The 26,905-nt window shown below is 40.0% G+C and overlaps 1 protein-coding gene across 2 annotated transcripts in view; it reads left to right on the top strand.

Annotated features, from left to right (window-relative positions):
* Positions 1-5,374: 5,374 nt before the first annotated feature.
* Positions 5,375-26,905, top strand: part of SLC35B4 (solute carrier family 35 member B4) — a 32,405-nt gene continuing 10,874 nt past the window's right edge. Inside the window, exons 1-9 of one of the 2 annotated variants that reach the window (XM_032761778.2) lie at positions 5,381-5,720; positions 12,927-13,040; positions 15,577-15,679; positions 17,497-17,546; positions 20,705-20,786; positions 20,989-21,049; positions 22,540-22,649; positions 23,204-23,279; positions 26,347-26,422. In XM_032761778.2, the coding sequence (XP_032617669.1) occupies positions 5,644-5,720; positions 12,927-13,040; positions 15,577-15,679; positions 17,497-17,546; positions 20,705-20,786; positions 20,989-21,049; positions 22,540-22,649; positions 23,204-23,279; positions 26,347-26,422 (749 nt within the window). In that variant the 5' untranslated portion in view covers positions 5,381-5,643. Of the gene's footprint in view, positions 5,721-12,926; positions 13,041-15,576; positions 15,680-17,496; positions 17,547-20,704; positions 20,787-20,988; positions 21,050-22,539; positions 22,650-23,203; positions 23,280-26,346; positions 26,423-26,905 lie in introns of both variants that reach the window. The other variant, XM_032761785.2, reaches the window with a different exon arrangement.

The raw sequence follows: 26,905 nt of genomic DNA, 5'->3' as shown, positions 1-26,905 counted from the left end.
TGTTCAAATTTAGTTAATCTTCTAGTTAATACTACTAGTTAGTAATTCTTTATATTAAACTTTCTTTGTTCAAATTACTATATAATTTTTGTCTCCTGACTGGACCTTAATTGATATGCTGATAATCAATAGAAATGTACAAAAGATATGTACAAGATATTTCATAGTAGCACTATTGATAATAGCCAAATTGTCCATCACCAGAGAACAAATAAATTGTAGTATATTCATACAAGGAAATGTGATGCAGCAATAAGAATAAATGAGCTACAAATACACACAGCAACATAGCTGAACTGACAACATAATGTTGAGCAAAAAAAGAAGAAACAAAAGAAATATACTGCATGATTCCATTTATGTAAAGCACAAAAGCAGACCAAACTTACCTTTGGTGCTAGAAAGTCAGAACAGTGCTTGCCCTTGGAGGGGGTTAGTGATTGGAATGGGGCACAGGAGCTGCTGGAATGCTAGTACTCATTTATTTCCTAACCTGAGTACTGGTTATACACCACTGTTCATGCAAATTCACTGAGCAGTACATTTTTGATGTTGACATTTTTAAAATTAGTCAAGCTGAAAAATATAATATATTCATGAGGTGTGAATTATTTGACTATGTCAAGCTGAATATTCATTCATTCATTCATTCATTGAATAGAAAGTATATGCACATATTGTGTACCAGTCACCATGTAAGATGCTGAGGATCTAGAGATAAATTAGTTACATGTGGATCCTGTTCATAAAAGGCTTAGTCTAGCATGAGAGACCAACATGAAAACAGGTAACTACAGTGCAACATGATTAATGGATTAGTGGGGATATGGAGGAGTGCTGGAGGTATAGAGAAGGAGGCCATGAATGGTTCATTGAAAAGCAGCCAGGAGCAGTAGCTCATTCCTGTAATCCCTGCATTTTGGGAGGCTGAGGCAGGTGGATCACCTGAGATCAGGAGTTCGAAACCAGCCTGGCCAACATGGTGAAACCCCCTATCTACTAAAAATACTATATATATATATATATGTGCCAGGTGTGGTGGTGGGCACCTGTAATCCCAGCTACTCAGGAGGCCAAGGCAGGAGAATCGTTTGAACTCGGGAGGCAGAAGTTGCAGTGAGCCAAAATCGCGCCATTGCACTTCAGCCTGGGCAACAAGAGAAAAATTCCCCCTCCAAAAAAAAAAAAAAAAAAAGAGGAAAGGAAAGAAAATCTACACACAGAAAAGTGACATCTTAGCACAGCACCTTCCTCCTGCACAATATAGAGGTATCTACTCACTCTACTGCCCTCTCTGGCCACCGTAAAAGGATGAACAGGAGTTGGCTAAAGAGAAAAGGATATTCCAAGCAGACAGAACAGCATATGAACAGGTAGGAATTTTGAAAGTTACTGTAAACTCAGGGAAGAGAGTGAGTTTATGTGGGTGGAGCCCAGGTAGCCCTAGGGAGAATAACACAAGGTAAAACCAAAGAGGTAAACTAAGGCTTGATTGTGATGTTTATATGGCTTCTACTAAGCGTGGCTTTTACACAAGGAGTCAAGAACATTGTATATAGCTAGATGTCAAAGACGTCCCTCCCACACTGGCACAACTGATGATTTTGTTAGTTTTCTCCCACAGTGAATCAGGCTTGGTCCTATGGAATCAATATAATGTGGTACAAGTGGCACTGTGTGACTTCAGAGGCCACCACGGCTTCTGCCTTAATATCCTGGAATGCTTGTTCCAGGGGAAACAAGTTACCATTTAAGAATTCCAACTATCCTGAATCCACCATGTTGTGAGCAAGCACAGCCTAAGAGACACCATGTTAAGAGACTTGCTCCTGCCATCTCGGGGATCAACCCTTTCAAGCCTTCAGGGAACTCCAACCCCAGCCCACATCTGACTGCAACTGCATGAGAACCCCAAGAGGGCAGAGCAGCTGTGTGCTGGGCACAGTCAACACACAGAACCTGAGTGAGAAACACAGTGTGTGAGGTTTTTTATTTGTTTGTTTTGCTTTGAATCACTACAGTTTGGGGTGGTTTGTTACATCATACTACACAATTAGAACCGACATCTTAGAATAGCAATGGGACATGAAGATTTTGGGTTTGTTTTTGGAATCAGCCTGGAGGCAGCAGGGAGGATGGGTTGAAGAACACAGAGGCTGAAGGCACCAAGATGTTAGGAGGCCTTTACAGGAGAAGAAGTGGATGTCAATGGGAATGGAAAAGAAAGGCTGGAATCTAGAGATACTTGTGAGGTGGAACCGATGGGATATAAAGAGCAAATAAATGTGCAGTGGAAAAAAGAGGAAGACCGAAATCTTTCAGGTTTTTCCCAAAGAGAAGAAGTAGAGTACGATGTTCTTAATAGAAATAAAGGCCTATTAGGGAGAGTAGGTAAGGAAATGTGTATGCCCTGATGGTGAGGGGTTTACAGGGAAATATTAGTGAACATTCCAAAGACACTGGAAATTTTGATTGAGGACACAAGGGAGATGGGGGCTGTACATAGACACACACGCAGGCTCACTGTTCCATATGGCAGTGGCAGAAGTTCCAGAGGTGAAATCGCTGAGAGAACATGTGCAGGGCAATAAGAAGAGGGGATAAATGATGGAACTCTGAAAGGAGAACCCAGAGGTCAGAGGAGGAGAGCCCATTAAGGAAACTGGAAAGCATAAGTCAGAGAAGTCAAAAGAGAAACAGGAAACTCATGTCTTATAAACAGAGGGACAAGAGAATGTCAAGAAATATTGGGTTTTCATTGTAAAAAGGCACTGCCAGATCAAGTGGGGTGAGACTGCGTTATATGGTTTTGACAATTAAAAAGTCATTACGGCTCTAAACAGAACTGCTTTTAATACCCTCGCATTGATCAGAGTAGTTTAAGAAGCTGATTGGAGGTTTAACAAGTAGAGACTACGAATGTAGATTACTCTTTAAAGATAGTTGATGGTAAAATGAGGGAGGAAGAAAGATAAGTTAGTTTCTTTGAGCATGATTTCGGTCTGAGAACAGGTTTGCTAGCAAGAGTGCTCTGAGCAAATGAGAGGGGAGGATAGAGAGGTCTTCAGAGTTAATGATTTTACAGGCTTCTGCTCTCTAAGTGCAGTCAACAGGTCAGTAGCACCAGCATCACCCGGGAGCTACTTAGAAATGCAGAATCTCAGGCCATGCTGCAGGCCTAGTGAATCAGAATCTGCATTTTAACAAGATCCCCAAGTGATTAACATGCACATTAAATTAATACTCACTGCAGTAGGTCAAGACAGAAATGTGGAGGGAGGAAGGAAGATACAGAACTCGTGCAGATATTACAGGACTCAGGCCATTTTTTTCTTGTTCAATCACTTAGACATGCTTGGGTTTTTATCTGAGATGTAATGAGAAATGTTTAGAACATCTTTTAAGGGCTTCCAAACTCTTGGCATATATGGAAAATGAAGGTCTGTGTGAAGAGAAATCACCTCTAATGAAATCCAGATGAAAATCCAGATCAGCCTTCCTCTTGGCAGGATTATCTGTAGTGGAGGTGGAGATATTATCATTGCTTCAGCCTCACTCCCAGATAGTCTACATTACTTGGTCTGAGGTAGAACTGGTACTACTATATACCTGTATATATACCAGTTTTATATATATATGTGTGTGTGTATATATGTATATATGAATATAACTGGTATATATACGTGTATATATATATATGCACACACACAATTCATTGTTGTAATGTGCCAGCACTGTGCAGACGCAAGACGAGTGCTCATTAAATACTGAATTTCACAGGTAGTAGGCATTCTATTCATGTTAGTTCTTCTTCCTACTCACCTTTTTAAGACAGCAGTTCTCAAATTCTAGAATGCATTAGAATTGGAACGTGGAGTGCTTGTTAAAAATACAAGTTTCTAGAACACATACACAAGGATTTTGACTTGGTAGGTCTAAAGCGAGACCCAATAATCCGCACTCAATAACGAGTACCTCAGGTGATTCCAGTGTGATCTCCCAGCCACGGATTGGGAAAAAAGCATTCCAAACTATTTTGTAGATCTCGAGAAAGACTTCAGAGTGTTCATGTCTCACAGGAAATAGCAAAAACAATACAGCATTCCAAAATCCTACCTAGCTTTGTACTGTGTGCTTTGCTATTGCTGTTGGATTCAATTACAACGGAAATACTTGATGTGGTAAAATACTGAGCAGTGATGCTAACCTTTTATAGTAGACACTGGGAAGCAGAAAGGAAGTGTAAACACGTTTCCCTTAAAAACTAGTCTTGCAGCCTGGGCGACAGAGCGAGACTCCGTCTCAAAACAAACAAACAAAACTAGTCTTGCTGGGTGGATAAAGTGTGCATACCTATTTTACAAATAAAGAGCAATGCAGCACTAGCTTATGTACATAATATGTGCTTAACAAACATTTGTTTATTGAGTAAATAAGTGTCAAGTCGAATGGCTCAGATTGTAAGTGCTATGAGAATTCCACTGTAAGAAGAGGGAAGTGTGCCTTCTTTTCACCATTAAAAATCTGATTGCTGATACAGGCATTTTTGCCAGTAGAAGTGCCTGGACGTTTGCAGTTTTCAAAGCCCCCAGGTGATTTGACTGCGCAGCTAAGTTTGAGAATCACGGAGGTAAAGGAAGGGAGTACCTTAAAGAGCTAGGATTAGGGATAATATCAACAGATCATCTTTAAGGCTGCTCCTCAGCCTAATTAAATCAGAATCCCTGGGGGTGGGACTTGGCTATCAGTCATCTTTAAAGCTCTCCAAGTGATTCCAATGTACAGACGTGGTTGAGAGCCATTGCTTTACTTGAATTCTCAGTGGTTCTTAATCCTGGCAGCATAATAGTCACCAAAGATATATATATATATACATATATATGTGTATACATATGTATATATATGTATGTATATATGTATATATGTATGTATGTATATATATGTATATATGTATGTATGTATATATATGTATATATGTGTATATATGTATATATGTATATATGTGTATATATGTATATATGTATATATGTATGTATATATGTATATATGTATATATATGTGTATATATGTATGTATATATATATATAAAAGTTCAGAAAGCAGAGTTGTTTCAGATGCTAGAACACCTCCAACGAGCAGTCACAGCTCTGTAGTTCTAGTGCCGCCGCTGCCAGCAAGTTTGTTGTGACCCTGGCGGCCGAGTTACTTCTCCGCTCTGGGCGGTCTCGCAAGAAACACTGACAACTTTGGGACTTCATTTCCCAGCAAGCCCCGCGGCCGCCTATCGCGCGAGCCCTGCCGGGCACCTCCTTCCCCTGTGCTCTCTGGCGGAGCTGCCTGGCGGAAGCGGGAACGACGCAGCCTGACGTAAAGGTGCACGGCATCCTGGGACAGTAGTCTGGCCGGGTCTCGGACGCCCCCTCTGATGAATGGGACCGAGGCTGACTGCGAACTACAGCTCCTTGGTGGCAGCGTCGGTGTTGGCCGCTGGGGAAGAGGAGACCGCGGCGGCCCCCAGTGAGAGCGGCTCTCCAGGACGGTGCGATGTGCTGCGCTGCGGGGAGGCAGGAGGTCGGCGTCCTGGGGTAGCGGTATAGGCGGGCGCTTACTCTGTGCGCTCGCTCCCCCAAGCCTGCACCGGCCATGCGCCCGGCCTTGGCGGTGGGCCTGGTGTTCGCAGGCTGCTGCAGTAACGTGATCTTCCTAGAGCTCCTGGCCCGGTGAGTGACCCGCTCGGGCCGCACCCGGTCTCCTGGGGCGGGGCGGAGGAAGCCGGAGGAGAGGTCCCCCCGGGACGCGCCCACGCCCTGTCCCTACCCCGCCGCCCACGGAGCCCGGGGCAGGACGGCCTGAGCCCCCCAACAATCCGTCCTGTCTGGGCAGCCTGGGACTCCGCTGAGTCCGCTGCTTCCCAAAACTGCGCACCAGCCGCAGTCCCGCCTAACAGTTTCAAAGCATTCCTGCGAGGGGAACACTCAGGGTGTTGCTGTCGTTACCCCTTTTCCACACTCGGCGGGGATTGAAGCCTGAAGAGTTTTTCACATGACCAGTCCAAGGTCGGCAGAGAGCTAGTGTCAGAACCAAGGTTCCTTCACCAAACCACTCTCTCTCTTCCTTCCCATCCAGCTCTAGCTCTTTTTTCGATCCTGTTAAATGGTCCAGGCTGGACCTGAGCAAAGGTTTTTGACGTATAAAGCAGTCTGACTTTGTACATGCTGCAAAGAAAGTTTTATTTTTATTACGGCATCCTGCAAAGCATTTGCTTTATTGGCCTTGGAGATGGTTATGAGTACTTTGCCCAAACATACATAAATGATGCGGTAGAACAGATTTTTATGTGGAAGATCAGTCCACGTGACCCAAGAGTGCTCTTTGAGGTGGCTTGCAAAAAGAAAAAAAAAAAAAAATATGTGGAAGATCGGTCCAAGTGACCCGAGAGGGCTCTTTGAGGTTACTTTGAATGTGCAAAGTTCGGTGGATAGAAGCTATTACAGAAAAGACAACAGGTGGTATGGAAAAGGCTCCAGGACTAAAAAGCTGTGTTGTGAATTTCACTCTTGGCTCCATCATCCACTGGCTGTATAGCCCTTCAAGTCACTTAGCCTCTCTGGGCCTCCTTTTCCTGGCAGTAAAACAATACCTATAGTGTTCTCTAGCTCGTGTTTCTGCATCTATACATTACAAGTTGAGTATCCTTCATTTGAAATGCTTGGGAATAGGTGTTATTTTGTATTTTTTTTTTTTGATTTGGGAATATTTGCATCTACATAATGAGATATTTTAGGGATGGTACCCAAATCTAAACACAAATTCATTTGTGTTTCTTATACAGCTTATACACATAACCTTAGCTTGAAGGTAATTGTATACAATATTTTTAATAATTTGTACATGAATTAAAGTTTGTATACATTGAACTATCAGAAAGCAAAGGTGTCAGGTGTGGAATTTTCACTTGCAGCAGCATATTAGTGCTCAAAAAGTTTCAGATTTTTTAGAGCATTTCAGAGTTCAGATTTTCAGATGAGAGATACTCAACTTGTATCTCTGTTGATCATCCAAACAATCTTGTGCAGAAGATAGGTCAAGAATTATTAACTGTTTTACTGAAGTGGAAATGGTCCAAAGAAGTTAGGTGACCTTTCACTACTTGTAAGTGGCAGAGCCAGAAATGGGACCCAAGATATCTAAGCTCCTAGTCCAATACCTTTTTCAACCTCCCTGCCAGTTTTGAACTTGAGCAGCTTATAGATTTTGGTCATCCACTTCTTCATGTGGTACCTACTAGAAGTTTATTTTATTTTATATCATTGATTAAATCATCCCGAAGCAACCAGTTTACTCAAGGTAAACTGTGTGGGGTTAAGTTTTGCTGTTCCGGAGCTTGAAATTTTTTTATACAGAAAGTTGATAAAGATCTGTTATTTGACTTGGGAATAGGTGGTGAGGGATATAAAAATGACAACAAAATTGTTTCCAACTGTAAATCTGATACACTTTTAAAGGAAGGCCACTTTGGCAACAATTGGTTTGAAAATATAAAAAAGTTGGCCAGGCGCAGTGGCTCACACCTGTAATCCCAGCACTTTGGGAGGCTGAGGTGGGTGGATCACGAGGTCAGGGGCTCAAGACCAGCCTGGCCAACATGGTGAGACCCCGTCTCTACTAAAAATACAAAAATTAGCTGGGCATGGTGGCGGACACCTGTAATCCCAGCTACTCAGGAGGCTGAGGCAGGAGAATCGTTAGAACCCGGGAGGCGGAGGTTGCAGTGAGCCGAGATAGCACTGCTGCACTCCAACCTGAGCAACAGTGCGAGACTACGTCTCAAAAAATAAAAAAAGAAAATATAAAAGGTGATATCATCGGGCCAGCCATGGAAATGAAAGTAAGGGAATAATGGTAATATTTGTGTTGAATATGCCATTAAATTAAATCTTGCCAAAGGCTATATGACATGAGAATATGCAAGCAACTGAATCCCCTCTTTACTAGTTAGTGAGCCCTTGACTGAATTACTTGATCTCCCTGAGTCTGACCCAACTGTAAAAGCGGGTGATGGTGATGATGGTTCTTCCAGCTTCACAGAGTTTTGAAGGATGAAGTGAGATGCACATGTAAAGCCTAAAGCACACTTGTAGGGCTTCCCATTCTCTCCAACAACTTGGTTTCAATACAGATATATTACTTTAATATATAAAAGAAAGATATATTTCTTTTTTATATATTTATGTTCCTGCAAAGTTATGGACAAATCTAATTTTATAAAATATTTTCACGCATTATAGGAAGTTCTATTTAAAATATTTTGAATAATTTGTAAATAAATAATCATTTCTTATCTTTTTTTTTGTAAATCTGCATTTTTGCATAAAACAATGGGTTTTCATAAACTGGTGAGGAGGTGCATTTATTAAAATAATCAGTGGTGCACCAGACTGAATAGAGCCCTTTCCTAAGACGAGTCTCCACTTCTTGTGTTACAGATCAGTAAAATAAGAGCTAGTTGAACCAGATGGCCTTTAGATATGGCCTTGGAATTTGTGACTTTATCTTGGGACATCACAGTGGAAGGCCCATAAATTTGTATAGCCTAGGAACTGTGCTTTTTATATTGGCTGGCTTGGAGCCATTAGGTGCCCTAATAAGTAGCAAGTATAACACTAAATATAAATGCTAAGTGACTTGCAGGAAGAAGAGGACATTTTTAACCATTTTCCCCAAATTGGAAAATAAATTTAGGCTTTTCTTTCTGATTTTTATACCTATGATTGGGACCAATAATAAAACACAATGAGTGGACAGAGCAGATAGGTAGTAATGGATGAGTGCCTTGATATTCCTCCTTAGGGAGCTTACATTGTACCTTGGAAACAAGATATACACACACCAGCTAACTAACTAGGCAAGATATTGCATGCCTTACATCAGAAAAACAATCTGAAACTTTTTTTTCCTATTTTATTTTTCATTCAAGTGCCTGATCTTGAATTAAAGTTTCCTAAATTCAGCAAAAGAAATGCAAAAGGCATAAACTATCTGCCCAATTCATTCTCTTCAAAGTTGCATTCTTTTTTTAAATAAAAATTTGAATTTTTGCCAAGAGAATTCAAAGTGAGAGAAACTGTTTGCAGTTAGTGATTACAATTCCTGAGGAATAGAGCTCAAGAAAACAAGATTAGGGGATCCAAGTTTTTACTCTGAAGTTTTAAAATGAAATATTCAAGTTAAAATAAATAATTCCATTGGTAGCTATACAACAGTGTGTTTCGAAAAGGCTTCGTAAGTTGAGCTTTCAAAAATTAAATTATTTGAGTACATTAGGGAGATTTTAAAATTCTATAGAAATAGAAACAAAAAGTAGATTAGGGTTATTGCTGGACTAGGAAAAGGAAGAAATGGCAAGTGACTTAACATGGGAATGGAGTATCTCTTGGGAATGTCCTAACATTAGATAGTGGCAATTATTGCACAACTAAAAACCCATACCAAACTCCACTGAATTGTATTAATCATAATGCTAAGGGTAACCGCAAATGCCATTTATTTGCTGTTGACCCCTGGGAGACTTAACTCACACAGTGCAATGGGACCCTCAGCGTCTTTAGCAATGGAATGAAATGGGCATATCAATACGCACCTCCATAAAATAAAAAGTACTAAGATGTCCTTTTAAAAAATCCTATAGAGAATACACATGCCATGTGAATCATTTTTTAAATCTCTTTTTATCTTTTGTAGAAAGATAAATGGGCCTCATTTAAAGATTCTAGATCACATTGGAACCCTCACGTTCATTCTCTTGCTTGAGTGAATGTGGGTCACTGACCCGAAAGTGAGAGCAGAAAGGTAAATGGGACATGGTCTGTCCCGTCACCATCCCTGCTAAGGCGCTGGCTTCTGACGGCCTCCTTCTTCATGTCTGGCTCTCTCATATTGTCATCTTCTTGGGCAGGGATCCAGTCCCATTCAAGTTGGGGGCTCTCTGGAAGCTGCCACCTAACTCTACACATAATTGGGTCTTGATAATTGTTCTTCAGTTGACTTGGCCTAAGCTTGGTAAAGAGAACATAGAAGGAAACTTTGAAGCCTCTTTTGGATTACGTCTTGTGCTTGGCACTTACATGTATTTTCTCATTGAATACTCACTACAACAGTGAAGTCACTTTCATTTTAGAGATGAGAAAACTTAGTCAACTGGAATGTCTTTAAATGGGTGAAGACCTTTTAAAGGCTGAAGACCTTTCAGTATGCAAGATCCTAAATACTGGTCATCATATTTGCCTTTTTCACTCTGTGGCAGGCACTGTGTTAAGTGCTTTTCAGGGATGGCTCATTTACTCTACAATAAATCAGAGATAGGCACTCATATGGTTTCCATTTTAAAGATAAAAACACTAGGCTTAGATAAATTAATTCACTTCTGTCACATAGCAAGTGACAGAGCAGCATCTCGCATGTCAGTGTGTACTTTTAAGCACAGTGGAGCATAGTGGTTTTCAACCTTGTGTCAGCACCTGAGAACTACCTGTGCATTCACATACACAGCGACACATGCACTCACATACACTCTCAGCCCTTTCCCTGCACCTCGACTGGTATTTCTCCAACCTGGCTGCATGTGACAATCAAGTGGAAAGCTTTTAAAAGTACAGATTCCAGGGTCCTACCCCGGACTAATCAAATTAGAAGTGGGACAGTGAGCCTCTTTGGGTAAATAGGTTTTTTTGTTGTTGTTTGTTTTTGAGACAAGAGTCTCGCTTTGTCACCCAGGCTGGAGGGCAGTGGCATGATCTCGGCTCACTGCAACCTCCACCTCCCAGGTTCAAGTGATTCTCCTGCCTCAGCCTCCCGAGTAGCTAGGATTACAGGCATGCACCACCACACCTGGCTAATTTTTGTATTTTTAGTAGAGACGGGGTTTCACTATGTTGGCCAAGCTGGTCTCGAACTCCTGACCTCAGGTGAGCCACCTGCCTTAGCCTCCCAAAGTGCTGGGATTATAGGCGTGAGCCAGCCACCATGCCGACCATTTGGGAAACAGATTTTTAAAGAGCAGAGTAGGCTGGCCCGAGTTCCAAATCACCGCGCTAGGAACCATCTAGAGTTAAAGTTCCTTCTGTTGCTCATATTTAGGCTAATGGTTTTAATTAGCTCCTTGAATGAGGTAAATGTCTTACATGATTATTTATGGATTCCTGCATTTAGCCTTGTCCTTTGAACATAAGAAGTGCTAAAAGAGAACTTGCTGAATTGAATAGAAAGCAGTTTTCAAGGAAACCTTCATAGGCAGCAGAGCTTAAAGAGTAGCAACAGTTCTGCTTCAGTTAGTAAGCCTAGCTCTGTAGAAGAATGGCTCATGCCTGCGTTGTCTTATTTTTGTGCCTAATGGGTGTATTTAAGGACTTGTATATCTTGGCATTACTGTATAATACTAATACCACCAATGGAGAATGGAGTCGTTTCTGGTAAGTAGCATTATATTAATATGTAATAATACAGTTACATCCCTCTCTTCACCAGCTTCAGGTAAATGCCTTTGGTCAAGACGAAAACACAGAGGCCCGGCGTGGTGGCTCACGCCTGTAATCCCAGCACTTTGGGAGGCCGAGGCGAGTGGATCACAAGGTCAGGAGATCGAGACCATCCTGGCTAACACAGTGAAACCCTGCCTTTACTGAAAAAATACAAAAAAATTAGCCAGGCCTGGTGGCGGACCTGTAGTCCCAGCTGCTCAGGAGGTTGAGGCAGGAGAATGGCGTGAACCCGGGAGGCGGAGCTTGTAGTGAGCCGAGATCGCACCACTGCACTCCAGCCTGGGCGACAGAGCGAGACTCTGTCTCAAAAAAAAAAAAAAAAGATGAAAACACAGAATTCGAAAGCGGGTGAATATTGGTATTACAGGAAATCTGGAAGCTTCAGGAGAGCAAAGATAACTGCTCACTTTGTTCTTCTTCCAGTGATTGAGCGGAGCTGAGTGGAAGACAAGCTCAAGAAAACCTGAACATTTTAAATGACTAGTTTTCAGAGTACCTCAAGATGAATGTCAGGAGGAAGTTTTTAACTTTGTAAATTTGTTCCTAACAATCACTGTCAAACGTGGGGAATCTTCCCCAACTGTTTGGTAGATCACTAAAGAGAATCTATTGAATTCCACAAACATTTTTTGAGTGCCTAATATATTCAAAACACTGGGTTGAGGGCTGTAGAGAATAGTAGACTATGGCAGTGTTTTTCAGTCTTTTGTTCATTATGCCTCCTCCAGAATAGTTTTTAGACGTTATTTTCTTAATCCCTCCCCCGCCATAGATAATTATAGTGTGTACTGGTTCAGGTACTGTATGTATATTTGTACTTTATTATTATAAAAAGAGTAAGATTCCCCCCCATCCTAAGAACCAATTTTGCCCCATTGCTGGGCACCATTTAAAGTAATGTTCCTATCATCAACACTGGGTCCATTTTTTGTTTCACAGCAGTCTTGGTGATTCCTGGTTAGGAGGGATATATAAATATTCCAGGAGACCTGAGCATATTTCTGTCCCTGGGCTTTGCTACCTAAGCTGACTGGGATCCTGATTAGAGATCTTTTTGGTGAAGCAAAGATCCCAGTAAGAACATATGACCAATTTCCTGCAGTTTACTAGGAAGGCTGTATCATAGTTCTGGGAACAAGTGTGTCACAGTAATTCTCACTCGTGGCCTGGTACACGCAAGGAAGAGTAAAATAAGAAAGCTTGACATTCTTCTCTGTGAGATCAATGCTAAGTATATGTGATCCAAAGGCTATGAGGATTAAGATAAAGGACAGTGGGCAATCGAAATCCATCCACCTTGTTATTCTGGCCCTCTAATTGGAATGCATTTTAGTGTTCTTTATCTCAATTTTTGTGCCTTCACCCCCTCTTTTGTTATTCACTATACAGGAAGCATCCAGGATGTGGGAACATTGTGACATTTGCACAATTTTTATTTATTGCTGTGGAAGGCTTCCTCTTTGAAGCTGATTTGGGAAGGAAGCCACCAGCTATCCCAATAAGGTATGGTACATTAGAGTCTCTTTTAGCTTTTGGATTTTTTAAGAAAGTAAAGAGGTGGTACCTGTATAAAAGGAGGATAAGACATTCTTTTAGAAGATTTGTTTCAAAGATATCAGTAGAATAATAAGTCATTTTCTGAATTTAATATGTTGTGAAAATCCAGGGTGCCTACTTCCAAAATAAAATTTCTACCACAAGATTTAAAATAACCATGATGGAGACAAGAGTGTGTATGTGTGTGTGTTCTTATTTAGTATAGGATTAGTCAGAAGGCCTAGTGTGACCACAAATTTTGTGCTGTCTTCTGTGTTGGTAAAGTTATCAAACATTCTAAAAGAGGAGTATCCTTGTTTCTTTTTAAAATCGAATGGCTTTTGGAAATAAATAGAGGTAGTAGTTACATAACTTTGTGAATGTACTAAATGCCACGGAATTGTTCACTTTAAAATAGTTAATTTTATATTACGTGAATTTCACCTCAATTAAAAGAAAATGAATGGCAAGCGAAGTCAAAATTTGTTGATGCCAGACCTGTAGTACATGAGTCCAAATTTACATAATTGTACTCATGGGGCCAAATAGAAAACAGGGCAGTTCTTATGTTAAACAATGTATTGAAAACTCAGCCTTCTTGCTGAGAGTGACTTGAGATAAAAGCGTAATCCATCCAATTGTGAGTATTTAGTAGGATGATGTCACTTACTCCCGTTTAGAGCGACATTCTGGTATGAATATATCCAAGTATGAAGGCCCATCTTTGTTGGTTTTCTTTTGCAGCATTCCTACATAGCCTGCTATAGAAAATCTGGCTGAATTTTGTTAATATTATACTTTTAAAGTTCCCAATACGATGCTAAATATTCCAGATACTTTTAGTTTTTCATTGGCTTTAGTATCTGCATAAGACTTTCTGCCCCTAAAGACCAGCATTTACATTGCAGTAAAAGCCCCAGCATTTCTTGACTCCTCTGGCCCTTTCCCGCCTCTTCCCACTATCTCTGCCCATTCTCTCCACCACTAGCATAGATCAGGAAGTATACCTTGTCACCATATCTTTTATAATAGCATCCTAGCTGGCTGACTTCCCTGCCTCCCACCTCTTCATCTGTCCATTTCACTTAATATCATTTTATCATGTTGCCCCACTCTGTGCTTACCATGATGTTCTGAATGATGTCCAGACTCCCCATCCCGCCCTTTGAGGGTTGGCCATTTTATTTTCTGTAGGTGGAGCCATAATCAAAATTTTGCTCATGTCATTCATCCCTATCAACAATTTCTAGGCAAGCAATGTGGAATAGTTAAATTAATTACCCTAAAAAACCTTGACAAACTCTGTAAATGGCACCTCTTCAAGATAGAACTAAGAAAATCTGCAAGAAACTTTGTAAAGTCGCTGATAGTATATTATTTAGAAGCTGTGAAGAAGCTGTTGCTGGTAATTTTGCATGTGTGTTCATTGTCAAGTTCCTCAGACTTTCCAGACTATATTAATTTAGCCTTGGCTTGACTGCCTGTTGTGGTGTATGGCTCCACACCTAACTAGCAATGCAGAATGGGTTCTTTCAGGGAAGATCACTTAGGACTCAGTGCTGTCATATCCTTCAGATGTGCAAAGGTGGAAAATGGTTGGGAATCTCCAAGATCAACATTTCCTGAAGAATATGGAACCACTTATTTGCCTTTGCCCTGCATTCTTTAGCCATTTATTTTAAATGCTATTTTTTTCTCTTACTCAATATAGTAAGTTGAGTCATATGAAATTTCTGACATTCAACTCTTTTTGACCTATAACAACGGCAATTTTATATGATTTGGCCCAATATATGTAGAAGGCATCTTATGTATTTTCTGAATCACAGTGATGACATACAAATGTAAAATTATTTGTTTAATTCATCTGTTCATAATTATTCATTTGTATTTATCCCTTTAAGTTATTAGGGTTACTGGATTTTTTTTTTTTTTTTTTAGTTTTTGTTTCTATTATTTTAAGACCTATAAACTTTCAAAAAACAGAGACCCTGATTTTAAATAAAAATCTGTACAAGTCAAACCATGTCCTCATTAATTTGGAGGCCACTAGTTCAGAATGCGGGAGAATTTTAGCAGCTGCTAGGCTGAAAATAATCCTTAACTTAGCAAATACTTTCTTTAGAAACAGCGAAAATTAACAGTACAAACAAGTGTATAGAGGAAGTATTTGAGAGAATCAGCCATTTTCAGGTTCTTCAGAGGTATATGAAAATTATTTACAAAGAACCAATACAATCATTTTAAGTTGCTATGTATACTTGAAAAATATTAAATAGTGTTTCTTTAAATGTATTTTATAACTCAGACTTTCCCATGTTAGTCTGGCTTTGTGAAGCATTTCGATACGTACTTAGTAGTTGACATCGCATAATAGTGATGCAATCTTGTAACGCAGAGGAAATAGGCAAAATGCCTTTTTAGCCAAAAATATATATTTCCTATACTTGATTTTCTTGAAATCCTAGATTCTGTTTGATGAGCTGTTCTGTCTGCATTTCAGGTACTATGCCATAATGGTGACCATGTTCTTCACCGTGAGCGTGGTGAACAACTATGCCCTGAATCTCAACATTGCCATGCCCCTGCATATGATATTTAGATCCGTAAGTGCTGCCAGGTCACGTGTGTATGTTCTTCTGAAAAGTATAGTTAAGTAGATCGATTAATATATGGCAGAACTAGAAGGGTCTTGTAGTAAGTGGTCTTGGGTAGAAGAATAGGTTTGTGAATGCGTGAGCAAGGATGGCTTTCATCTGAGAAGTAAGGCAAAAAGAGAAATCTCAAAGTGGATGGTTTACTTTTATTCATCTGAGGTCTAATAAGTGATTAATAAAAAGAAAATTAAATTTTCCCTAGGAAACAGATTTTACCTTCATTTTCCCTCATCTCTTTGATTTTATATTCAAACATGCTATTAATGTTATTTACTTATTTCTTATCTCTTCTTCTTTCATAAAAGTACATTTACTTCTAGAACATGAAAGAGATACTTGTCTTTTCTGATTTTTTTTTTTTTTTTAAGCAGAGACTTGAGATAATAAAGGGAAATTCTTGATGAAGGTAGGGTTTCTCCCAAAGCACTCCAGGCAAAAAAGGCTGATAATTGTGATGATAACATTTCCACGTGGTCTGAGATTTTTGTGAGATTGTACTGTTCCCGAAGGGAGTTTCCAAAGCAATTATAATAAGGTGACCTTCAAAGCATTGAAAACATAGTAGACTTTCAATAAACACCTGTTGATTGATTGTCACCTTTTTAGAGAACAGAGAGATCCTTGCATGACTTTTTCCATTAAAACTGGTCAGGGGCTGGGCACAGTGGTTCACACCTGTAATCCCAGCACTTTGGGAGGCTGAGGTGGGTGGATCACCTGAGGTTGGGAGTTCGAGACCAGCCTGATGAACGTGGGAAACCCCATCTACTAAAAATACAAAATTAGCTGGGTGTGGTGGCACATGCCTGTAATCCCAGCTACTTGGGAGGCTGAGGCAGGAGAATTGCTTGAACCCAGGAGGCAGAGGTTGTGGTGAGCCAAGATCGCACCATTGCACTCCAGCCTGGGCAACAAGAGCAAAACTCCGTCTGAGGGAAAAAAAAAAATGGTCGAGGGTGGAAGGTGCAGGTAATAGGGAGAAGCCTATTAGAAGCTCTTATAAATTAGGTGATGGAAATTTTGACAAAAATAAGTCTATGATATCATTTATTCCTGCTAGCCCTGGCTTCAGCACTGAGCAATTACAGTTGACCCTTGAACAACATGGGTTTAAACTGCGTAGGTCCACATATATGCGAATTTTTTTCGAACAAATATGAAAATACAGTATTCATGGGATGCAAAACATGCCTATAAGGAGGGCTGATAATGACTATATTGAGAATTGATCCTTTTTATTCTCATTGTCATCTTTAAAAGGTTTTTTTAATATATATATATATACGTATATTTTTGGAGACGGAGTTTCACTCTTGTTGCCCAGGCTGGAGGTGCAATGGCGCCATCTTGGCTCACTGCAACCTCCACCTCCCGGGTTCAAGGGATTCTCCTGCCTCAGCCTCCGAAGTAGCTGGAATTACAGGTGCTTGCCACCACGCCCAGCTAAGTTTCGTATTTTTTAGTAGAGACAGAGTTTCACCATGTTGGCCAGGCTGGTCTCAAACTCCTGACCTCAGGTGATCCGCCCACCTCAGCTTCCCAAAGTGCTGGGATTATGGGCGTGAGCCACCACGCCCGGCCATCATAAAAGATTTTTATGGTTTATACTTTTGCCATCATAAGAACAACTAAATCTTACTAATTATTCATCCTAGCCTCCTTCATTCCATGTTTTTTCCCCTTGCCCATGTTCCTATTCATCTCGAATTACATTGTTTTTTTCCTAGTGCACTAAACCTCTCTGTTACTGTTGTCTCCTTTTGCAGGGTTCTCTAATTGCCAACATGATTCTAGGAATTATCATTTTGAAGAAAAGGTAAACAATACACTTCTATATTTTGTGTATGGAAATGATACCCTGAGCCGCTGTCCATAAGCTAGTCATCTGGATTCCTTGTCTCAAAGTAGTGATAAGTTTGCTTCTGGCCATCTACGTCTTTTCTTAGTTCTTTACCAATGAGGCCCAATCATGCAATGTCCTGAAGCAGCTGACCAGGTAAGAGGTCACACCTGTGGTGTCTCTGTGTAGAACTGAATAGCTCTTGGCATCACTGAATTTTAGTGTCATACTAACCTGCGAAGCCAACTTACAAAGATGATAGAGAGCTTCACTGTGCAGTATGGTCACCACTAACCACATGTGACTACTTACATTTACATTTTTCAGAATTAAAGAAAATTAAATATTTAGTGTCTCCTTTCATTAGTCACATACATTTTTTTTTTTCTTTTTTTTTGGAGACGAGGTCTCACTCTGTCATCCTGGTTGGTATACAGTGGTGCAATCTCGGCTCACTGCAGCCTCCACCTCCCAGGTTCAGGTGATCCTCCCACCTCAGCCTCCCAAATAGCTGGGACCAAAGGCATGTGCCACCATGCCTGGCTAATTTTTTTGTGTTTTTGGTAGAGATTGGGTTTCGCCATGTTGTCCAGGCTGGTCTCAAACTCCTAGTCACATTTTCAGTGCTCAGTAGACTCACGGGGCTGGTGGTGACCACGTTGGAGAGCCCAGATGTGGAACATTTCTAACATCTCAGAAATTCCATGGGACACTTCTGCCCTAGAAGATGCTTATCAGTACAGCATAGCAAACTAAGGAATGGTTGTACATATTAAAAAGGAAATTCCTAAAAAGGCCCAAATAGCCAAGAAAATGGAATGAAAGGTTCAGGACTGTTCTTTGTGAGCATCGCCAATGGCTCTCTTTGGGACAGGAGCAGGAAATACCAGAAGTACCTGGGATGCTTTTTCAAAGTATTTGTCTGTCACCTTCATTCTGAGTTTCACTGCCTGGAGTGCTTTGGGAGAAACCCTACCTTCATCAAGAATTTCCCTTTATTATCTCAAGTCTCTGCTTAAAAAAAAAAAAATCAGGAAAGACAAGTATCTCTTTCATGTTCTAGAAGTAAATGTACTTTTATGAAAGTATAAATGTACTTTTATGAGCTTCACCCCATTTTTGATATGGAGGTGAGACCTTCACCCAAACACATACAGTTTGGGAAATTTATCGGGAAAGGTCACTGTTAAGACCAAAATTATACAAGTTGATGGCAACGTTTCAACGTATTTGATATCCAGCCCCAAGCTCTCTATACATGCTTGGAAAGTAGCTGTAAATTCAGAATGTGAGAACCTAGAGTTTTTAAGTATTAAGGGCTGTGTCATAAAAAGAACAATTGTCCTGTCCTGCTAGGCTCCGTATCATGGACCCTTTATCTTCTGAGGCTTATGAATTCCCTGAAAAGTACTACTGTAGTTGATTTTCTTCTTGGTTCTCTGCATTTAAACATATATACATATGATGGTCAGGTTTATTACATTTGAAGTGATCACCATGCTTCTTATAGTGTGGAATTCGCCTTGGGACAGGCCTGTGCTCTTTCCCAACCTTTGATTCTGGCTCATAACAAGGATACAAAAGAACATATTATAAGAGGAATTGTATTCTCCTGATATTGCCCCATAATGTTAGGGGTCTTTCTCAAGCATCTGTTGCCCTTAAGAACTTGTTCTGGGCCGGGCGCGGTGGCTCACGCTTGTAATCCCAGCACTTTGGGAGGCCGAGGTGGGCGGATCACGAGGTCAGGAGATCGAGACCACGGTGAAACCCCGTCTCTACTAAAAAATACAAAAAATTAGCCGGGCGTGGTGGTGGGCGCCTGTAGTCCCAGCTACTCGGAGAGGCTGAGGCAGGAGAATGGTGTGAACCCGGGAGGCGGAGCTTGCAGTGAGCCGAGATTGTGCCACTGCACCCCAGCCTGGGCGACAGAGCGAGACACTGTCTCAAAAAAAAAAAAAAAAAAAAAAAAAGAACTTGTTCTGAGTGCGTCATCTTGCATCTATCTAAGCCTTTTGACTCTCTTTTCTGTGTGTATCTCTTTCCCATTGAGCAGGAATTTCCGTAAGTTAACTTTCCAATAGAGTGAATTAGTAACTTCTCATCTCCTTTTACCTTGGGTAGAAGCCCCTCAAGTTCATAGTGTGCTCTCATTCCAGGATTTGAAGATCAAATTTATATTCACCTTCCCCATGCCTTTATTATTATTTTTGGCCTCAGTTGTAAACCTCTTCAGCATGGTCCCAGACTGAAGAGTTTCATTGTTTTTTACCATACCTCCGCTCGTACCTGCTTCCTCCCCAACCGCTCTCTAGCGTGGTCCTCTTGGCCCTTTTAGTCCCTTTCTCTGCTTATTCGCTAGTTCTGCTGGCCTTTTATGAGGTACTGTGACCAGGACAATACTATGTATTTGAGTAGAAAACGTGGGATGGTTCATCTTCTTAATTTCTTTTAATCCTTGCCTGAGGCCTTTTGCTTGATCACCAAGAATCTGAGAGGGTGCTAATGATACTAGCTAATGTGAAATGCTACTGTTATTACTGCCCATAGTTCTATAATCTGAATATCCTTCCCCTTATCCAACTATGCCAACATTTTAAAACAACGTTAAGTCATTCAGAGATTTAAAAAAAACAAGCCTCCCCCAGAGAATGGATGATTGGATTATTTTCTGAGTATTGAATCCTGTGCTTGCACCTGATAGCCTGTTCTTCCACTTGCATAGTGTGTCTTAGGACACAGATTTGGGCCCCCTAAAGACAGGAAAAGCAACAGATCCTAGTAAGGACTGGGTCAGGCTTTCATTTGGACTCTTGAGAGCAGAATGCAACATCACATCTGGTCTATTTCTGTTTTTGTCTCCTGATGAAATAATCGATTGGTCAACAAAGTGTTGGAGACAGACTAACCAGTACTAAGGAAAAGTGTTGGTTAGAAACCAGTCAGTATCCTGATTCATTCACATGCATACTTCCGTGGACTCTGCTGGAAAGTAATCCTGTCTGTCATATTTTAGTGATTTGTACTTTCATGCACCATCTGACTGTAAATATCACTGGGAAATTCATATCTGTGCTTTCCTAAGGTGTTTCTCTCTCTCTTTTTTTTTTTTTTTTTTTTTTTTTTTTTTGCAGATACAGTGTATTCAAATATACCTCCATTGCCCTGGTGTCTGTGGGGATATTTATTTGCACTTTTATGTCAGCAAAGCAGGTGGTAAGAAGCTCACAAATCATTTTATGTTCCCTACTTGCTATTGGGGCCCAGTTACCAGGCAATTAATAAAATTCAAATATTTTTGTAATACAAAGATTTTGAAAGAGGGGAGGGAAATGGGTAACATAAATGTTTCCCTTATATGTTGGCACCTTGCACATAGTTCTGCTCTCTGTACCTAGTTTATTTTCTTACTTCCTAGACTTCCCAGTCCAGCTTGAGTGAGAATGACGGATTCCAGGCATTTGTGTGGTGGTTACTAGGCAAGTACAATAATTATAATAAAGCTAATTGCCTCTGCAGTTGTGTTTGCTGAGTTTTCTCCTAAGAGAAATGTTTCTTGGCAAGAAGCTTCAGCTAAACAAATTATGCCATGGAAAAGAGGCACCTGGGATCATATTTCTCTGAACCTTAGCGTTCAAGAAATGAAAAAAAGAAAATGCCCTCACATTCGTGGCAGTATGTTCTACAACATGGATCCACGTTTTTCTTGGTGTAGAAAGAAAAGTGTGTGTCTACTTGCACATCACACCCTTTGAATGTCATCTGTCTCTTCACGATCTGTCTGCCGAGTTGAAGCTTCTGCAAGAGGGCACGATAGAGTAATTGGCTCTTTAAATTTCCGAGGGACTCACTTCTAAAGACTTATTTTCTTCAGAGGTTAGCTGTTCCATATGGCAGTGTTCCCAAACCTGACTGATCATCAGAATCTCCTGGGGAATTTTTAAAAATACAAGGATCTCTTTCTGGAATTAAATAGGCAGCTCCTGTAGAGCTTTGTTCTCACATTTTTTGGTATGGAGGTGAGACTCGTTCCAGGGGCTTTCAATGATAACAGTAACAGATTGAGACTGACCAAGTGGAAGAGAAATAGCAGTGAAAGAACTGTGCTCTCCTTGCTTCTTGGCTTTGAAACTTTATCCCTTGTTGCTATTTGTAACAGAAAGATCCTTATGTGCTATTAGAAAAATACTCCATGAGAAAAATTTGCGAAGGATATGAACAATATAGTTCATGGGGGAAATAGTAGTACCCAATAATTTTAGGTTCAGCCTCACCAGTCTAGTAATCAGAGAAATGCAAATTGAAACCCAAATGCAATACGTTTTTATGTTGGCCTATCATACTGGCAAGATGATAAATGGTTATCTCATGGCTGCTGAGGGTACAGTAAGACAACTGTTTTTATATAATAAAAATAGTTTGGGTATAAATGGACACAGCATTTATGGAAAAATATTGTGTATTGTATTTTTTAAATGTCCACAGCCTTTGACTCAGTAATTCCACTTATGAGGGTTTATCCTAAAATATATCAACATTTGTTTAAAGATTTGTATACAAGGATGCACATTGATTTTAATAATGAAATAATTGGAAATAACCATTCTCCTACATTTAAGTATGCTACATCCATATCATAGTCATTGAAAGCATTCTTTTGAAAAAATTTTAATGACTGATTTGAAGGAAAAGTCCAGGCAAAAGCTCGTGAAAAAAGCAAGATATAAACTTCCGTATGCAATCTGATCCTGTCTTAGTGTAAAAAAATTTACATAAATGAATGTATAAGGAGATGTAGAAAGCTGTAAAGGACTAGATGGTAATGTATTTTTCTTTCTTTTTACAGTTTTGTACACGTTCTACAATTAGTTTGTAATATTTGCAGGACTTTAAACAATAATGTTCTTCAAGAAAAACATCTGGAAATGAACAAATGCAGACATCTTGTAACCTGATGTTTGTTTTTTAGGTATTGGGGCACTGACTTTTGCTCTTCTGATGTCAGCAAGGATGGGTATATTCCAAGAGACTCTCTACAAACGATTTGGGAAACACTCCAAGGAGGCTTTGTTTTATAATGTAAGCAATTTCTTGAAGCTGGGAACATGAAAATTCCTAAGTTGTAAAATGTTACTTCAAGTGAACTATTAACATTCTTCTGATGTGGTTGAAGGTGTATTATTGGTAGATGGCTTTGAGACCCACAGACTGAAGCAGTTTTGATGGGATGCTCTGGTGGGTTCTGAGTCACAGTTCACTACGTGAGATGATCACGATCAATCAAAGCGAATTAAATTGTGTCTGCATATTTAGCAAATCCTTTTGTGCAGAAAGACTATGTGTTTAAATTTCTCCATTCCCTGTTGTTGAGGAAAGGATGCTGGCTCCATTGTTTGCTTTGTCTGTGATGGCCCTCAGACCCTATAAGGGCAAGAATCATAATTTGGGAGTTAATATCCTGCCATACAATGTGAAGTGGTCAAGAAGCACTGTATACATTTAACTTAAGTCTAACTTGCTTTTCTTTGTATTGCTGTCAAACAACCTGTACAACTTTTAATCATTGTAAAGCTACTCTAATTATTCTGTAATGTTTTTGCACTTACATTTATGTGACCTGTTTCTTTCCATAGCACGCCCTTCCACTTCCTGGTTTCGTCTTCTTGGCTTCTGATATTTATGACCATGCAGTTCTATTCAATAAGTCTGGTGAGTTTGGGGTTAGACAGTAGAATTACCTGACAGTTTCTGAGGCAGAGTCTCAATTTTACTCTTGACTTGACCTCGGCCTTTTTCATAATCCTATTCAAATCATGTGTTCCTTTCGAAAATGTCTCCATTCCGCCTTCCAGTCATTGCAGCAGCAAAAGCTTTTACAGGGGTTTCTCAATTATTTACGAATGAAGTAAAAGAATATCTTTGAGTTTTCCATTTTGCTTTGGAATTTGTGTGTTTGCATTTGAATGTGAAATGTTTGATGTTTTGAGAATGCAAATGAATACTTATAGCACACTGCAGAGATTGGAGCCCTGCGAAGTTGGGCAGCCGTCCAGCTCTCTCAACTGCTGTTTATCCTTCTGCCATGAAAGGCAGAGCTGCTCACAGATCCAGCCCAAGCTGCCATGGAGCAGAGCAAGAGGGGAGCTCAATGATGACAAGGTTTTTCTCCTAGTTACAGATGAGATAGGCAGCAGATGAATAAGCAAAATTAGTTTCAAGCATTTAGTGTAAGTTAGCTGTTACTTTTTAAAGTGGCCAGTTAATAAATTAGCTATAGATTGTCAGTTAACTTGAAAGGGATCACTTATATGATCTGATTATCTACTAACAGAGTATAATATAGACACATCGAACGCACAAGGAACAAATAAAACATTTTTAAAATCAAGGCTTTATGTTGCACACACCTCAAATGCTTAAGTGCATTTTGTAGAATGACAGTAGGTGCTCGTAAACATTTGTTCGCTATCTGAGCATGAATTGTGAAGTTATGACTATTCTCTGCATTTATAGTGTTGCCTCTCCCATTTGCCCCATCCCCCAAAAAATGTGAAGGTAGTGTGTTTATAAGAGTTTATAAGGCTCTGAATTACTCAAATAATCATTTCTTCATATTAACACAACAGTTTTTAAGATCTCTCAGAAGTCCCACATAGCAAAGGGCTATTGAAATAAAAATGTTGTCAAATTCCATGTGATTGATTTAGTTGTTAGAATGCTGCTTCTAAAAATCACAGGGCTAGGTATTAATGATAAAATGTTTTACCGAATCTGCCTTCAACTTCTTCAGAATCATTTCCAAGTTAAAGATACATTTTCCTTCTCTTGCTTTCCTTGAGATTAAGTGTCTGAGATCCGTGAATTTTCCAAGAGAGCTAAATATCTGTCAAAATATTTTAAGTGATATTCATTGTCTCTTTCCTTCAGAGATTCAGTGTATCTCTGAAGTTATTAAAAAGTAATCACGTTTGTTAACTTCCTTTTCATTTCAATACTTGCTAAGTATATCAAAGACAATAGAATACCAGATTATTGGCATTGCCCACTAATCCAGAACCAAGTTTCAAAAATTAGTCTTTATGTGTATGCGTGTGTATGTATGTATGAGACATTTTATTGGTGAAAGAAAATTAATATTTCTTACCAGATCTCAGCATCATTGTATCAGAATTTCTTAAATTATGCTGTATAATTCAAAACATGAAAACAATTTAGTAATACAAAAAACTGAGCCGTTGAGGATTTCTATGTCTGTATTCTATTTCATCTTAGATATTTTATTTCCTCCCACAAATTTACTGTGCAAGTGTCATTATATAAAGCGAACATAAGAGCGAGAGTGTGTGCATGTATGTGTCTTTTAATAGAGACAGGGAGGTCCTGTCTACCACATTGGTAGATTGGTCTCGAGCTCCTGGTCCCAAGGGATCCTCCTGCCTTGGCCTCCCTAAGTGCTAGGATTACAGGCGTGAGCCACTACTCCTGGCCTAAAACTAACATAAGAATATATTTAAAGTTATTCACAGTTCCATCAACCTAGACATCTGCCAGTTTTATTTTTATTGATTTTCTTCTAGACCATGTCTGTTTACAGAGATTCTTACATAGCTGTAATCCTTGTGTGGATATAATTTTATATTTGTTTTTTACTTTTTTTCAGAGTTTTTTATGTGGCTTTATAATCTCTATGATTTTTGTTTTTATCAAATGTACAATGCCTCCTCTGATGAAAGTGCCTTTGTTTATGTAGCCATTGCACCATCATTGGGCTTTTGATTCAGAGTTATTATGTATAGTACTTGAATGAGTGCAGAACCTTTTTCTTCCTTTGAATTAAACTAGGATTAATTCTGAAGGATGGGTAGGAATACTTTTATAGACCCTTAATAAGGATTATGAAATTGATTTTTTAAAGAATGACACCAAGTTATACTGCCACCAACCTGTGGCTGCCAGTTCCATTACCAACTAGCCAGATTAAGATATTATTTATACATTTTGAATTGGCTAGGTGCAGTGGCTCAAGCCTGTATTCCCAGCACTTTGGAAGGCCAAGGCAGGCGAATCACTTGAAGTCAGGAGTTCAAGACCAGCCTGGCCAACATGGCGAAACCCCGTCTCTACTAAAAATACAAAAATTAGCCAGGTGTGGTGGTGTGCGCCTGTAGTCCCAGCTACTTGGGAGGCTGAGGCACAAGGATCACTTGAACCTGGGAGGCAGAGGTTGCAGTAAGCTGAGATCACACCACTGCACTCCAGGCCTGGATGACAGAGTGAGACTCTGTCTCAAAAATAAATAAATAAATTTTGAATTGCTAATTTGAATAGCTAATTTGTAGCTATAAAATGGTACAGTCTTATTTACTTTGGAATTCTGTAATCACTAGTGTGATTGAACATATTCCCAAACGGTATTTAGTTACTAGCCGCCTTTCCTCTTGTGTCGAGTAGTTAAGGCTGTCTATATCATTTTATCATTTTCAACTTTTCTGTGCTTCACAGTCTTTCTTTGTAAAGTGAGGTACTATTCAGGCAAATGGTAAAGCACTTCCTTAAAAATTAAAACTATTATTTGTTTTAAGAAACCAATTTAATGACTTTAGTGGCTGCTATAGACTGGAGTCAAGGCAAGTAAAGTGATGCGTGATCCAATTCTATTTGCAAGGAAGACAATATTGCTGTTCCTATTATGTTCGGTCTGTTTTACCCTGTTCAAAATATGAGAAATTCAGCTGTGAAAAAGCGATATGGCTATATCCTCTTGTAACCTCTACAGAGTTATATGAAATTCCAGTCATCGGAGTGACCCTGCCCATCATGTGGTTCTACCTCCTCATGAACATCATCACTCAGTATCCTTTGGACTCTGCCGTCACCCTTATGTCATCGTCAGGTTCTTTTGGCATAGGAATGGTCATTCTTTTCTTCTAACAGTGTGTTGACTTGAATCTGATTTTCGCTGGATTTATTCTGCAGTAAGCTGGAGACAGAGACCCATTCAGGGAACTCCTTGTAGAGGGCAGAAGAGATGCTAGTGGTGCAGTAGGTCAGTAAGGTACAGGGCAGCAGGAGGAAGTGCTCTGAGTGGAAGCGTAGGAGTCCATTGATTGATAGTGGCAGGTGCGGTGGCTCACGCCTGTAATCCCAGCACTTTAGGAGGCCGAGGTGGGCAGATCACTTGAGGTCAGGAGTTTGAGACCAGCCTGGCCAACATGGTGAAATCCCATCTCTACAAAAATACAAAGGTTAGCCAGGCATGATGATGGGTGCCTGTAATCCCAGCTACTCCATAGGCTGAGGCAGGAGGATCGCTTGAACCCGAGAGGTGGAGGTTG

This window comes from Hylobates moloch, unplaced genomic scaffold (assembly GCF_009828535.3).
Source record: "Hylobates moloch isolate HMO894 unplaced genomic scaffold, HMol_V3 SCAFFOLD_1, whole genome shotgun sequence".
NCBI classification, from domain to species: Eukaryota; Metazoa; Chordata; class Mammalia; order Primates; family Hylobatidae; genus Hylobates; species Hylobates moloch.
The sequence above is the reverse complement of the archived record's forward strand: the minus strand, read 5'-3'. Positions and strand labels throughout refer to the sequence as shown.